The 13,529-nt window shown below is 47.4% G+C and overlaps 1 protein-coding gene across 8 annotated transcripts in view; it reads right to left on the reverse strand.

Annotated features, from left to right (window-relative positions):
* Nucleotides 1-13,293, reverse strand: part of SETD3 (SET domain containing 3, actin histidine methyltransferase) — a 79,782-nt gene extending 66,489 nt beyond the window's left edge. For 3 of the 8 annotated variants that reach the window (XR_004286193.1, XM_032345230.1, XM_032345226.1), the window contains exons 1-3: nucleotides 13,134-13,217; nucleotides 12,132-12,271; nucleotides 11,170-11,276 (exon numbers count right to left, since the gene is read on the reverse strand). Coding sequence is in view for 2 of the 8 variants with exons in the window: in XM_032345230.1 (XP_032201121.1) it covers nucleotides 11,170-11,192 (23 nt within the window). In the remaining 6 variants the exon portion in view is untranslated. Of the gene's footprint in view, nucleotides 1-967; nucleotides 1,027-11,169; nucleotides 11,277-12,131; nucleotides 12,272-13,133 lie in introns of all 8 variants that reach the window. The other 5 variants (XM_032345227.1, XM_032345228.1, XM_032345229.1 and 2 more) reach the window with 5 other exon arrangements.
* Between the last annotated feature and the right edge of the window lie 236 nt (nucleotides 13,294-13,529).

Genomic DNA, 13,529 nt, shown 5'->3' on the forward strand with positions numbered 1-13,529 from the left:
CTTTATGTATCTAATAAGCCTTCTAAAACAGTGAGCGATACACAGTGCACGTCATCCTGAAATCAAAGGCAACAGGGAAGAATACCTACGTCTGCCCCACAGAATTAGTTGCTTTGGGATCAAAAGCAGAAAATAAATAAACAAACAAACGGAGGTGGGGGGCAGAAGGAGGAAGAGCGTAAGCAGCTTTTTCGGAACTGAAGGACTAGCCCCTCCAAGGAGCACATGGCTCCCCAGAGCGCAGGCAGGGCTGACTGGGGCACCGCTGCTCTTCTCCGATCTCAGGCTCTCTGCGGAAACCTGCGGAGCCTGACCCCTAAATAACTAAAACTATCCAGAAGTCTAGAGAGAAAGACTTTTCTTAGTGTGGTGATTTTTTTTCTTTTAATTCTATTCTTTTTCTTTCTTTCTTTCTTTTTTTCTTTCTTTGGAAGAGCGTAAGCATCTCTTCATACAACATCAGATTACCTTCAGGTGTGACATAGTGACTCCACATTTGCATGCACTGCAAAGTCATCACCACGAATCTACCCACCAACTGTCACCACGCCAAGTTGTTACAATAGTATTAACTATGTTCCCTATGCTGTACATTACACCTCTGTGACTTATTTTATAACTGGAGGCTTGTGCCTTTTAATCCCCTTCCTCTATGTTACCCGCCCCAGATCCCCCTTCGAAAGGCCTTTAATCAGACGTCCAAATACAGCTCTGCAGGAAGAACCACAGAAAGCAGCCACCGCCAGTGATGGCTTTGGCCTCGCCCTTCAGCCCTGCCTGCAAGACTTTTGCATATCAGGCTCCAAACAATGTGAAAACATCACTTTGATGAAGACTCCCGGACCCTCGCCTTCCCCTAGCAGGCCTGGGGAAAGTGAGCCCGAGACAGCCATCAGCCTACACTGGCCCCCACAGTGTGGGGACCCACTAGCAAACAGGCTTCTTCCCTCTGCCCGCAGTCCCCTACCTTCCCCCCGTCTTTGTGCAGGGATTCCCGGGCTGCTGTCACTCCCAGCACGTAGACACCTGTCCAGAGATAACGGTCATTAATGAAAGCAGCACCCACGACCCTATATGCATGCAGTGCTTACAATCTGCCGCATGCTGGGCTAAGATACATCTCATTGGATCTTCTCAGGCCTCTATCAGTAGATCATAGCCTCATCTTTTTTAAGATTTATTTATATGAGACACAGAGAGGGAGAGGCAGAGGGAGAGAATCCCCAAGCAGACTCCACCCTACGTGCAGAGCCTGATGTAGCGTTGGTCCCACCACCCACCCTGAGATCATGACTTGAGTCAAACCAAGAGTCGGATGCTGAAGTGACTAAACCACCCAGGTGCCCCAGATCACATCCTCATCTTCTAGATGGCGTTCTCAGAAAGGCAAAGTCCTTCAGCTTTGTCCAATGTCACACACACATCAGGTAAGAAATGAAGCTAGAACTGGAACTCAGATCTGCGTGACTAAAGCCTCGCCACCGCCCCACTGTCTCTGTTTAAATGCAGAGCAAAAGCACAGCACACTGCAGGGGGCAGAGAGGCTGAAAGTTCTTTGGATGTGACACTCAACAACACCCTGCCAAGGGCCCACCCCCCTGGATGTAGCCAACTGCCCGGCACCTGCTCCTGCCTGCCTCCTGAATTCATCTCTAGCTTACACTGTAACACTAGCCTCTTACAGGTCTCTGTGGCCAAGCCCATCACTCCCACCCACATCTGCGCCAGCCCTTCAGGCTCCACCACAAACAACGGCACCTAGTCCCTCAGACAAGCGCCCTCTCCTGCCTCCTCGCCCTGTCCCTCTATCTCCCCCACCCCACCCCTTACCAGCAATACTTGAGTCACTTGTTCAGTAACCAGCTTTCTCTAAAAGCCCAGCCTGGGTTTCACCTCTTCCTGGTCCTCCTAGCTGTACTATTCCCCGCTCTGTACCACCACTACTACCACTGGATCTCACTGCACTGCAAGACTTGCTCACACACTGGCTTTCCTCCTGGATAAAAGGCTCCTTGAGGCACCCTGTCCTATTTCTATTTGTTTCCCCAACTGCCAGCCCAGAACCCAGCACACAGCAGGCTCTCAGCACAGGGCTCATGAGCTCCCGGGGAAAAGCATCCCCTCCTTTGGGCAGCTCTTAGGTCAGAATCTGGATTGCCGAAGCTCCTACCCAAGCTTCTAGCTCATGTCTAAGACCCATCGCAGGTGAGAGACCATTAAAGATCTGGTCACAGTGGTTTGGACACACAACAGAATCCTTTGGCAGCAGAGCAATACTCTATAGTGTTGAATGCTTAAAATTCAACTGTTCTCAAAATTTCTTTTCCTCAAGCCAGAAAACTGCTGGCTTTTAGAAATGAGTAATAGGCACAGAGATACAACGCAGGCCAAATTTCCAAACACAACCGTCAAGTAGCCCCAGGGAGAGCAAGTACATGGAGCATAACCTTCAAAGGCGGGAGAGGGGGCTTGGGGGGTGCTCCGTTCACAGAAACGGCCACGCCCAGTTAAAACCGTCCGGCTCCTTCCGTCCTTCCGCTTCATTTTCCCGCCTCACTCTCCTTCCCCACCACACGGGCAGTCAGCCTTTATACGTGGAGGTAGAACACGCGCTGCCGGCTAAGTGCTGGGGCAGCACCTTCAGTAAGGCGCCAGCCCTCACGGAGCCTCCCAGGCTCCTTCCCAGGCACAGCCATCCACAGCAAGGCTCCGTTGTGCTGACCCGAGTGCCATCACTTAGTTTGGTCTGCTCCTGAACTTCCCATCATGAACACGCAGGCTTCTTTTGCTCAACACAAGGTCTCTGCACAGCTCACAGGGTGGTCCCACCTCCCCAGCACAGCCCTCGAGGTCCTTCACGCCCCACCCCATTTTACCCGCCTGCCTTCACTCAACCCATCACCCCCTATTTTTTTAAAAATTTATTTATTTGACAGACAGAGATCACAAGTAGGCAGAGAGGCAGGCAGAGAGAGAGGGGGAAGCAGGCTCCCTGCTGAGCAGAGAGCCTGATGCGGGGCTTGATCCCAGGACCCTGAGATCATGACCTGAGTCGAAGGCAGAGACTTAACCCACTGAGTCATCCGGGTGCCCCTACCCATCACCCCTTTACACGGCATACTCCCGGATCTGCTCGCTCCCCCCATTTACTGGAAAGAAGTTATCCTCCACCACCCCCTCTGTCTCCTCCTGACAAAAAGTTTTACAAACTTAAAGACGCAGCCAAAACATCCCCAATGTCCTTGAGGAAATTCTAGGCTCCTCTATTCATTTCATAGACGGAACCCATGAAAGTCAGTAAGAACAAGCCAAGTTCAAGGTGATTAGCCGATGCTAAATTCTTGGCTTACCTTGAGATTCAGTCTTTTGCAATTCTCTTTGGACTGTTTCCCTCCCACGGGGATACAGACCCTACTGGAGAGAAAGCGGCTTGCTTGGGAAAGGCAATAAAAAACTTACATATAGACGTTAACTCCCTTCACCTTAATTAAGGTGAGGCAGTTGTCTGTCCTTGTCCCTAGTGAATGTACTTCCCGAGGGTACAGAATCTTAGGTCCAGGCCAGGTCTCAATCTGTCCTTCCAGAAACCGGGTTTGCACTGACCCCCTCCCAGAAAGCTCCCCAGCTGCCCTGAACTTGCTCTGCCTGGGAGTCCCCACCATGCTCGGGCCCCTGTGCACTGAATCAGAAGGAGTCACGGGCTTATCACCCAGCCTTTAGTTGGAGTGAACATAGGATTCCAAAGGGAGGGGCTCTCTGTGCCCAGCTCTACAGCCCAGCAGCCAATCTTCTGAACTTGCTCAGCCATCATCCATGTCTGTGACACGCATTTACCTCTAGATTAGATATGGTTTGGCACCAATTCTAGTTTCTGCAAGATACCACTAACTAAAGTATACCTGGAAATATACATACTTACTTCCTTTCATCCCACAGACCATCGCTACCACCATCTGCCCCACGCCAACATCTGTCACAGTCGACCAGCTCCCCTACACACTGCCCTCCCTCAGCCCCTGGCCTGGCGGTCATTCCCTGACCCTCACTCTTTCCTCCATCACTGAGGACTGCATGCCTTTCCCGCAGGGTGAACACCATGTGTCCAAGTCTCCGCCAAAACCCCACCATGCCTATGGTCACCCTCCCTGCACTGCAGGAGCCCAGCTCCGCAGCCTCTAGGGGCTTGTCCACCGCCATCTACATTACTGATGTGCCTATTTTGCCCGCTGTCTCATGGCAGGAAGAAAACCAAGGGTTCCATCTCTAAATTACCTACAGCGTCTAGCATAGTGCCATGGACACAGATGAAGGTCAAATACTCGTTGAATGATATAGAATCTCAGCATATCGTATTTGGATATATCAGTGTTACTACTTGTGGATGAGGTTGACCTCCCATCACAGCAGTAACATTTTGTGTCAAAGAACCACTTCCCTATGTCCTTCTATCTGAGAATAAAACAGTAGTCAAAATGCAACATTTCCTAAATATTTACCTACTTCTGCTAAAGAACTAAGAGGACTCTTAAAAGTAACAATGTAAATTTTTATGTATACATGAAATATATAGAATTTACCCTTAAAATGAAAAGATAGTTTCGTTTGGAAGTCCCACAGTTTATCATTAGAAGTTTTCAGATATTCTCATAACAGAAAATTTCTGATAAACACAAACCCAAATTTTTTAAGTGTCTTTGGTCTCTTAGAAAGCAACAAAGCAGGAACCAGTCCACTTCCAATAGGATTTAAATTAAAAAAAAAAAAAAAAAAAAGAGTTATGGCCCAAACACAGCTTGAAACTCTGTGGGCCTTCGTGACCAGGGTGCTCCATGTGGCCAGATACATTCGCGGCCACAGCTGGCAGAGGCCAGCACTGCTCGCAGACATGCTGGGGGGCTTCAACATGGCTGTGACTTGGCTAAGAGTCCACAACCACCAAACCACCATCCACAGCTTCAAACCTGAAACGCTGTATCATTCCCAGCACCCAGGCAGGCTCTAAATACAGAGCCTGCTCTCCCTCACCCAAGCCCTCCTGCATCTGTGTGCCTAGGTCTACGCCAGCCGCTGGAGAACACAAAATGAAGGCAGGCCAGGCCTGCAGGCTTCAAGGATGATGAGGTGGGGAACCGAGACTCACAGCACGGGTAATTCCTCAAAGACCAAAGAGAAGGAGCTGAACCGAGAGGGGCAAGGGGAAAAGTACAGTTAAAGAAGAATGACTAAACTTTAAGACGCAGTTTGAAAAGGTGTCAGAATCCAGTCTGAGTGGTGTCCTAAAGTCAACCGCCTTCTACCTTTTTTAGCTAATGAACATTTCCTCCACATTATGGATTAGAAGTAACTACCTGCCCTTTTCATTTATGATTCAAAAACGTGTTACATACAATGAATAATTTTCATTGTGATTTTAGCTGATCTGGGGCTAGATTCCAAGTTTCAACTAATGAACAAACCAGTAGCCTGAGCATCCTTTATACCCCCACTAGAAAAAAAATTTCCTATTAGAAATTCATCAAGTTCCTATGGAGAGCAAATATTTACCTTGAATATTTATTTCAAATATTTATGTAAGCATAAAGATGTCTAAATCAAGTATGTGTACATACATGTATACACAGACACACACACACTCAAGTTAAATTCCAGATATTACCCAGAAGGTACAACACTAATTGAAAGGTTTTCTCCCCAAAGTTTAGACTGAAATTAGGTACCATTTATAAATCTTTATGGAATTACCTGGAGCAAACCAAACTATACAGTAAAAAAAGAACTTAATCAATACAGAAGACAAAAGAAACTAAGCAAAAAGCAATATAGGACTGCTAGACACACGGACTCTACAGTTGTAGTTCAAAGGAAGGGAATCTATGAAAATAAACAGGAAGCCAGGAGTTTCACACAGATCTACATTTCTTCATCATCAAGATATTTTAAAAATCTATAGAATCCTCAATATGTGGCTCCTGAAGACACTATAAACTATATAGGAAGCCCACCAACAATCTCTCCCTTTAGTAGATTAAATACATTAGAAACCATAAAATAAGTACAACTGTAGAATATTCAATTATTTAAATTACTGGCTAATACAAACTGGCATCTATAATCAATAGCCACTTCTGACCAAGCAAGTGATTCTTTGTATAATCTGTACAGTGGAATAAAAAGTCAGAGGAATAAGATAAAGCACATTCAGGAAACTGGGCTAATGGGTGAGGGGCAGAGAGAGAGGGAGCTACTTTACCCATCGTTAGAAAGTCTAGCTCACATACACTGAACACAGGGAGATATGATTCAGCTGGGTAGTTTTTGTGTTTTTTTTAATTCTAAATGCGAAGTATAAAAATTAGTATTTTTCTTAAGTTGCTTTCAACTAGATACAAATAGAATAAACATTTTTGATTACACTTATTTGGCAATTTAACCAAAAAATTTTAGCTCTAACCCAGTATCTGTTTTTCAATGTATCCTGAAACTACCCTACTTTACAGTTGGATTAACTAAAGCAGAGAACTGTCCGATGGCTTCCTCCTCCTACCTCAGGCACCCAGCTGTAAAAGTACTTGAAGGGAGTATGAGAGCCTGCCTAATTTTGTGCAGGAAGAAAAGAATCTCACTAAAATATCTGGCAGGCCATTAGAATAAGATCACTACACTCTGAATTAAATATACCAATTACAGGATGATGGCTTAGGAAAACGAAAGCACTCTTAAACTGAAAAGTATTTTTGCAGTGTTTTCTGTCCTACAGAAACTGACAAGGCACCCACAGACCTGTGCTCCTGCGGCCATGTTAACTGGAACTAGAACGCAGGAGAAACATGTACTCTCTACACGGCAGCAGAGCCTAATAGTGGACTCAAGCCGTACCGGCTTCACCACTTTAAGCAGACACCTAGCGTCCTGCATCCCGGTCCCTATCGCAGGAGGTGCTCGAAAGTACCAAGAAGTCAGGGCAAGCAGGCAGGCAAGAAGGTGGAATTAATTTCAAGTCAGTAGCGACTTAAGTAGGGATGAATAAAGCTGTAAGTCGCCCGTAAGTAACAGTTCCGTCTCTATGCAGAACAATTTGGGCTGTCATATAAATAGGTAGATAGACGAATAAGGATAGATAGATACGTACAAGTTTGAGACTTAACAAAATACAGATGTTTCTTGCTTTCTATAGGGTTTTTTGCTAATTTTCCACTAATTTACATGGTAATTTTAGAAGCGCTTAAGCCATTTCTGATTGACTTTTCAATACATAATAGTTTCAGTTTAAACTGCTGTTCAATTAAATTGTAAATACACTTAAAATGAGGCTCCTATTTAAAGGAAGTTGAAAAAAGAAAACCTCTCATAAAGCAAAGAATCATTTGCTATCATGAATAATCATTTCCTATTATCTCTTCGAAAAATAAAAAAGAAAAATGTTAAGGGAAGAAACAGCTGAAATCTGTCAAGAAATTACCTTCAAACCACCCACATTCCTCCCATAAGGATTCGAGATTCTAGTACTGTGGAATACCAGGTTCGGAAGAGACTTTCGGGGTAAGCTGTGTTAACCCTCCAGCTCGCACATGTTTAAAATAACAACACCTAAGGCAGGAAGCAATGACAGGTGTCAGAGCGCCCTGCTCTCCACTAGCCAACTCCAGTCTGAAAGCCCCTGGGAGAGGCAGGGAGGAGCAATGTCACGGGCAAGAAGTGCACCCCCGGAGGCCTGCTGCTGCTGAGCGGTCCTGGCAGCGCCCCCTGCGCCCCCACACGTGGCACCGCTGACTGCGAGCTGCCGCTGGTGCACCTCCACATGGTGAGCTGCTCCGGCACACGGTCGGAAGGTTCGTCATCCTGACACCTCCCAATTCCGCCTCTCAAAACAACTTCAAACTTCAGAAGACAGCTCTGTCCCCCCAACAAAGTCTTCTCTTCTCCAGGCCTAGCGTATCCTTTCTCAAAAGTGGACAAAACCTCTGTGGTGAATAGCTTTTTCCCAAGGCAACAAAACCCTTCGGATGAACTCTGAGAGGGACACAGCTCACGGGAATTGCCTCCCGGAGCTCAAACCAAGGGGATCTGACTCGAAGGGGTAAGGGATAATAAGGGATATTATCAAGGGGATAATACTCGGAGACTGCCCTAGCTTTCCCACGAGTCAGGTAAACAAAGGAGTGCGTCATTTCAGTGCACACTTCTCAAGCATCTGATCTGAAATGCACAGATGAGTGACACATGCACGGTCCTACAGCCTTTAGGGTAAGACGGTAATCAGCTAAGACCTTTGTCACCTAAGCTATCTTCAGCAAGACAGACATGCTATATCAAACCAGTGTCTGAACCCAAATGCAATTTTTCATGCTATTATGTTGCTTGTTTCCAGGCTACTGAAGCCATTGTCCCTGCCACACAGAGTCCTACGGCAGGACCCAACTTGATCTTCTTCACCATAACTGCATCAGTCAGGCACTTACTACAACGGGACCCAAGGTAAGCGTTCTACACAACAGATAGCTGTCATACCCACTTTGCAGATGAGCAAGCTGAAGTTTAGAGAAGTTAATAAATTCTACGCAAAATGAAGACTCAGTTGGTGAAAGAGCCTCACCAGCACATCTTGATGGCAAACTTTACTGATACTCAATAGTGTTTCATGGATTCAGCTCAAAATCAACCCACTTGTGAAGGCTCTGAAGTTCAACATAACAGTATTCCCTTTACAGCTGTAAAACATGCTTCACAAAGGTTTTATCCCCTTGGCCTTTGAAAAGTATAGAGCCATCTTGCTGGCCTTGCCCAAATAAACAGGAGTGGCCTCAGCTTAAATGTGAAACTATGAGCAAAACTTCCAAATAAACTTCTGCCCGAGACCACATAGCCCACGTTGAGATCTGCAACGCTCCACTCTTGTCATCGATCAAGAAACCACAGCAGGGGCACCTGGGGGGCTCAGTGGGTTCAAGCCTCTGCCTTCAGCTCAGGTCATGAGCCCAAGGTTCTGGGATCTAGCCCCACATCGGGCTCTCTGCTCAGTGGGGGAACCTGCTTCCTCCTCTCTCTCTGCCTACTTGTGATCTCTGTCAAATAAATAAATAAAGTATAAAAAAAAAAAAAAGAAAGAAAGAAAGAAACTGCAGTAACCTCTTAGTAACCTCTTAGGTGACTATGACATGTAGCAATGCTAAGTCATTACAATCCATAAATGGAAAACTTTGTTAATCATTAGTAAGTATGGCAGAAGAAACTTTAATGATTATTTTGCAACACTAATCCTTACTTTCTTTTAACTGTACTCACTGGAAAAGCATTGATATTGAAGAGTCAAGCCTATTTTCTGAGACTGAAACCTTTAAATCACTTTGTCATACAGTTTTTTTAGACCTTGCTATGGTCTAACAAAATATATCCTTAAAAAAGTGAAAAGTGGGGGCGCCTGAGTGGCTCAGTGGGTTAAAGTCTCTGCCTTCGGCTCAGATCATGATCCCAGGGTCCTGGGATCGAGCCCCACATCAGGCTCCCTGCTTGGAGAGAAGTCTGCTTCTCCCTCTCCCTCTTCCCCTCCCCCTCCCCTTGCTTGTGTTCCCTCTCTCACTGTGTCTCTCACTGTCAAACAAATAAGTAAAAATCTTAAAAAAAAAAAAAAAAAGTGAAAAGTGAAAGTCAGGATCGTAGATCGGTAATAAACCTAAAACAATGCGTATTTATTAAGAGTTCTGTGTGGACACCTGATTACATTCTCTGGACAACTCCTTAGTCCCTTCTGAAAAAGAATGAGAACAGTTGTTCCCCTTTGTCCCTTTTCCCTGCCCACCCTCCACATCCCCATCACTGAAGCTAGACAAGTAACAGGTTAGGGTCTTACTTGGCTTGGTAATCAGTTATCACTCAGATGCCTTTCAAAATCTTAACTTCAGGGTTGGACTTGTCTTCCACTTGGACTTATCCTGATTATTAATTAACTTCTACTTAGAAAGTACTAAAATAAGAAAGAATTTCAAGGTCTTAACTTTGGTATTTGAATTTATAATCATTTGAAATTACTTTTCTTCCATTCAAATATACTTTAGTAGCAAATTGTCAATACTTGTGTTTATACCTCTTGTTTTAAAGCTGTTTATTTCTAAAACCTAGAGGAAACCCCCAAATGGAAATAGAGTTGAGACAGCTAATCTCTGGCTTGAGTTACTGGATAAATTTAACAACAAAAGTAGGACTTCTAATCTTGCCAGTTCCGCTAACTAAGCTTTCTTTACATAATACTAGTAAGTGACTAAAAAAAAAAAAAAAAAAAAGCTCAATTCCATTATAGTAGAAAGATTATATATGTATTAATATTTGGTGAAAAAATCATTTTTACCTTAATAAACACGAAGCAAATTAATTCTATTTCCACATCAAAACATTTAACATCCCCAATTTTAGGAATAGGAATACAAGATGTCAGGCATGCCAATGTACAGAAGACACTTTTGCCAAGTAAGGTACACCTATGACCACAACAAGAATGAAACCTAGAAACATGTGAAAGCAAGGAACCCTTAGTTCATTACTCTTAACTGGTTAAAGAGAACTCAGAAGGAACTGATGTCCAAGATAAACGCATCCACGACTGTAGCAAGAGAAAAAGGTTGCAGAGCAAATCAAAACACTCTTCAATGGTAAAATAACTGGCCCAAATACAGTGTTAGCTAACTGCAAAAATAAATGGCCACAAGCAACTTCCAGGGTGACGTAAGAACAAAGATATATTCGCTGTCTCGTTAAAAATGTTTAATGCCATAGTAATAAATGACTTCTGCTCCTCTAATAGGGGAACAAAATCATGGCTGTATTCCCAGGACTTAGGTACAAGGAGAGGAGACACACTTGAAACTCTTCGTCCCTACAGAAGCACCACGCACAGCGGCCAGAGACAAGAAAACCAGTTTCTAAAGAAAAAACCTCCCAGTCGAAGACAGTCCTCAAACTACACACACAAAAAAAGATACACTATGATTAGTTACATTTCTAAAAGCTACTTCAGATTAAAGATAAGAAAAAAAGGAGACCATGTAATTCAAACATTTTAAGAAACTGGAAAACCTCAAAGTAAATGGACATCTAGTAAAAAGAATCCAGAATAGCCCTCTGCTAGTAAGATTTTTACTATTTCTGCTAAAATTCCACATGGTACAAACTGCATACCTGGTTTTACTGAATTCAGTCATTGTCCGCTAAACATTTCCAGTACCAGCAGGCCTCTGTTGTGCTGATGCTGACGCTTTCTTCTAGCGGTCATCTGTCACGCTCTTCTAGATAGGAAAGCATCAAGTTTTTAGGAGGCCGTTGCGAGTGCTCATAACCACAAGTTTTCCAGTGGTTGAACTTTAGAACGGGAAGATGTCTGAGTACAACCTTTACACTTCCCTCACTTTCCAGGAGCTTCTAAAGCAAAGATTTACCTACTTAAAACATGGCCTAATGTTCACCACATGGAAGAGAAGTTCAGTAAATGTTACTTTCTTATTGACGATCTTACTGCACTCATTGACAGAACTGAACAGAAACTTTCATTTCCACAGCATAAATGTTTCAGTCTTCAAAGCCAACATCATTCTCCCACCAGGAGCAAAAGCACCAAGAGATGTCAGCAAACGGAAGAGATGAGAAGCAGCAACCCTTTTACCCTCTTGGGCTAGAGCTGCACTTCAGACATTAACTTCCAATTCCACGGAGAGAAAGGAGGGCAGACAGGAAGGGGTAGCAGAAGGCTAAAAACTGAGGTTGTTTGGAATTCCAATGAAGAGGTTCTGTAGCTGTTTGAGAACTTGGCTTTGCAAACTACTTTCTCCCGCCAGCGAAAAACCTCCTCCTTAAATTGTTGGAACTTGACCAGAATATCAATCACAGCAGTCCCTGGGACTAATTTGGTAAGGCGGGACTGCATACACGGTAGCCCGTATAGACATAATACATCATGGTTCAAGCAAAAGTCCTGCAAATTCTAACAGGGGAAAGCTGCTTTTATTTTGCTATATTCTTGAGTTAAATGCATTCACCTAAAATAACAAGAAAAACCTCCCCAAGATTATTACTGGTTATTCCAATTTTGAAATACCAGTGGGGCCACTGAGAAGAGAAATAGGAGAGGAAAAGGTAAAACTCACTTTTCGGTGTCCACGTCTACACGGGGTGACACACGCACACAGCTGTGTAATCGTGCACCGCAATCAAGCGACGAGCAGGTTCATCGCTCAACGTTTAACTCTTCGGAGGGTTTTACAACGCACAAGTATCTGTCAACACACTTCGCACGTACGTTTGCTTTCGAAACACCCCCTCCTTCCTTTGGAAAAGCAAAGCAACACCCTGCAAGCGATCCCACACGTGTCGGCGCGCGGCGGGGGCGAGGCCGCGCAGCGAGTGGCCCGGCTGCCCTGCGGCTCGCGTCCCCCGAGGACAAGCCGGGCAAAGGCAGAGTTGCAGCGCCGGAGCCGCGAGGAGGAAGAGTTGACGGCCAGAATGACAAACTCCAAAGCCCCGAATTCTTCTCCCTAGCAGGGCGCCGAGCGTGTGGACCACGGCCAGGGCGCGTGGGAAGAAAGATGACCCATTTTCAACGCCTGTTTTTATAACTGGGAAGTGAGGGAGAGAAGCAGGGACTGGTCCCCGGCGCCCCGGCGCGCACCTGAGGTCTGGGGAGCTGAGCACGGAAGCCACAGCCTTCCCGCGGGCGACCGCGGCGAGGGGAGGGAGGGAGGCAGGAAGGGAGCGCGAGGCGGGCCGGCCGCACGCACAGCCCGGCCGCCCCGCCGCCCCGCCGCCCCGCCGCCCAGCGCCAGCCAGAGCGGCCCGGCCCCACCCGGCGGCCGTCCAGCGGCCGCCGCTCCCTGCACCTGCCTCCGCCTCCGGGCCGGGCGCCCCCCGCGCCGGCAGAGCCGGGAACCAGAGGCCGAGCGGCGCCGCCGACCCGCCGGGCCCCCGCACCCAGCCCTCCCGCCCGGCCCCCGGAGCGCACACCGCCCCCCGCACCTCGCACCTCGGGCCGGGCGGCCGGCGGGGCGCGCGCAAGACCCTGGCCGAGGGGCGCGGGCCGGGGCGAGGGGCCGCCTCCCCGCGCGAGTCTGCCCGCGGGCCGCGCGCGCCGAGGGGCCGCCGCCCGCACTCACCTGCCCGGTTGCCCCCTTCGCGCAGCGGCGGCGGCGCCACACTCGGGCCCGGACCCACCGTCCGCCTCAACCAAGCCCCAGGCGGCGGCGGCGGCCGGACGGGAGGGGCGGGACGGCGGCCTGAGACGGCCCCGCCGCCGCGGCCCAACCCGGCTCCGCCCGCCCCCGGGCTCCGCCCCCGGGCCGCCGCCGCCGCCGCCCATTGGCTCGCGGAGCCGACGCACGGGGGCGCCCGTCAGCCAATCAGGAGAAAATAGAGCTCTCCGAAGAGGAAAGTGTCGCCAGTCTCTCCAGGCCCCTCCCCGCGGGTCTGCGGTCGCCGCGGGCCGGAGGAGGAGCCAGTCAAGGGGTCCATCCTGTCGGTCCCGCCCCCCGGGGCGAGAGGGAATTCGGGAG

The sequence above is a fragment of the Mustela erminea genome, chromosome 5 (assembly GCF_009829155.1).
Source record: "Mustela erminea isolate mMusErm1 chromosome 5, mMusErm1.Pri, whole genome shotgun sequence".
Classification (NCBI taxonomy): domain Eukaryota; kingdom Metazoa; phylum Chordata; class Mammalia; order Carnivora; family Mustelidae; genus Mustela; species Mustela erminea.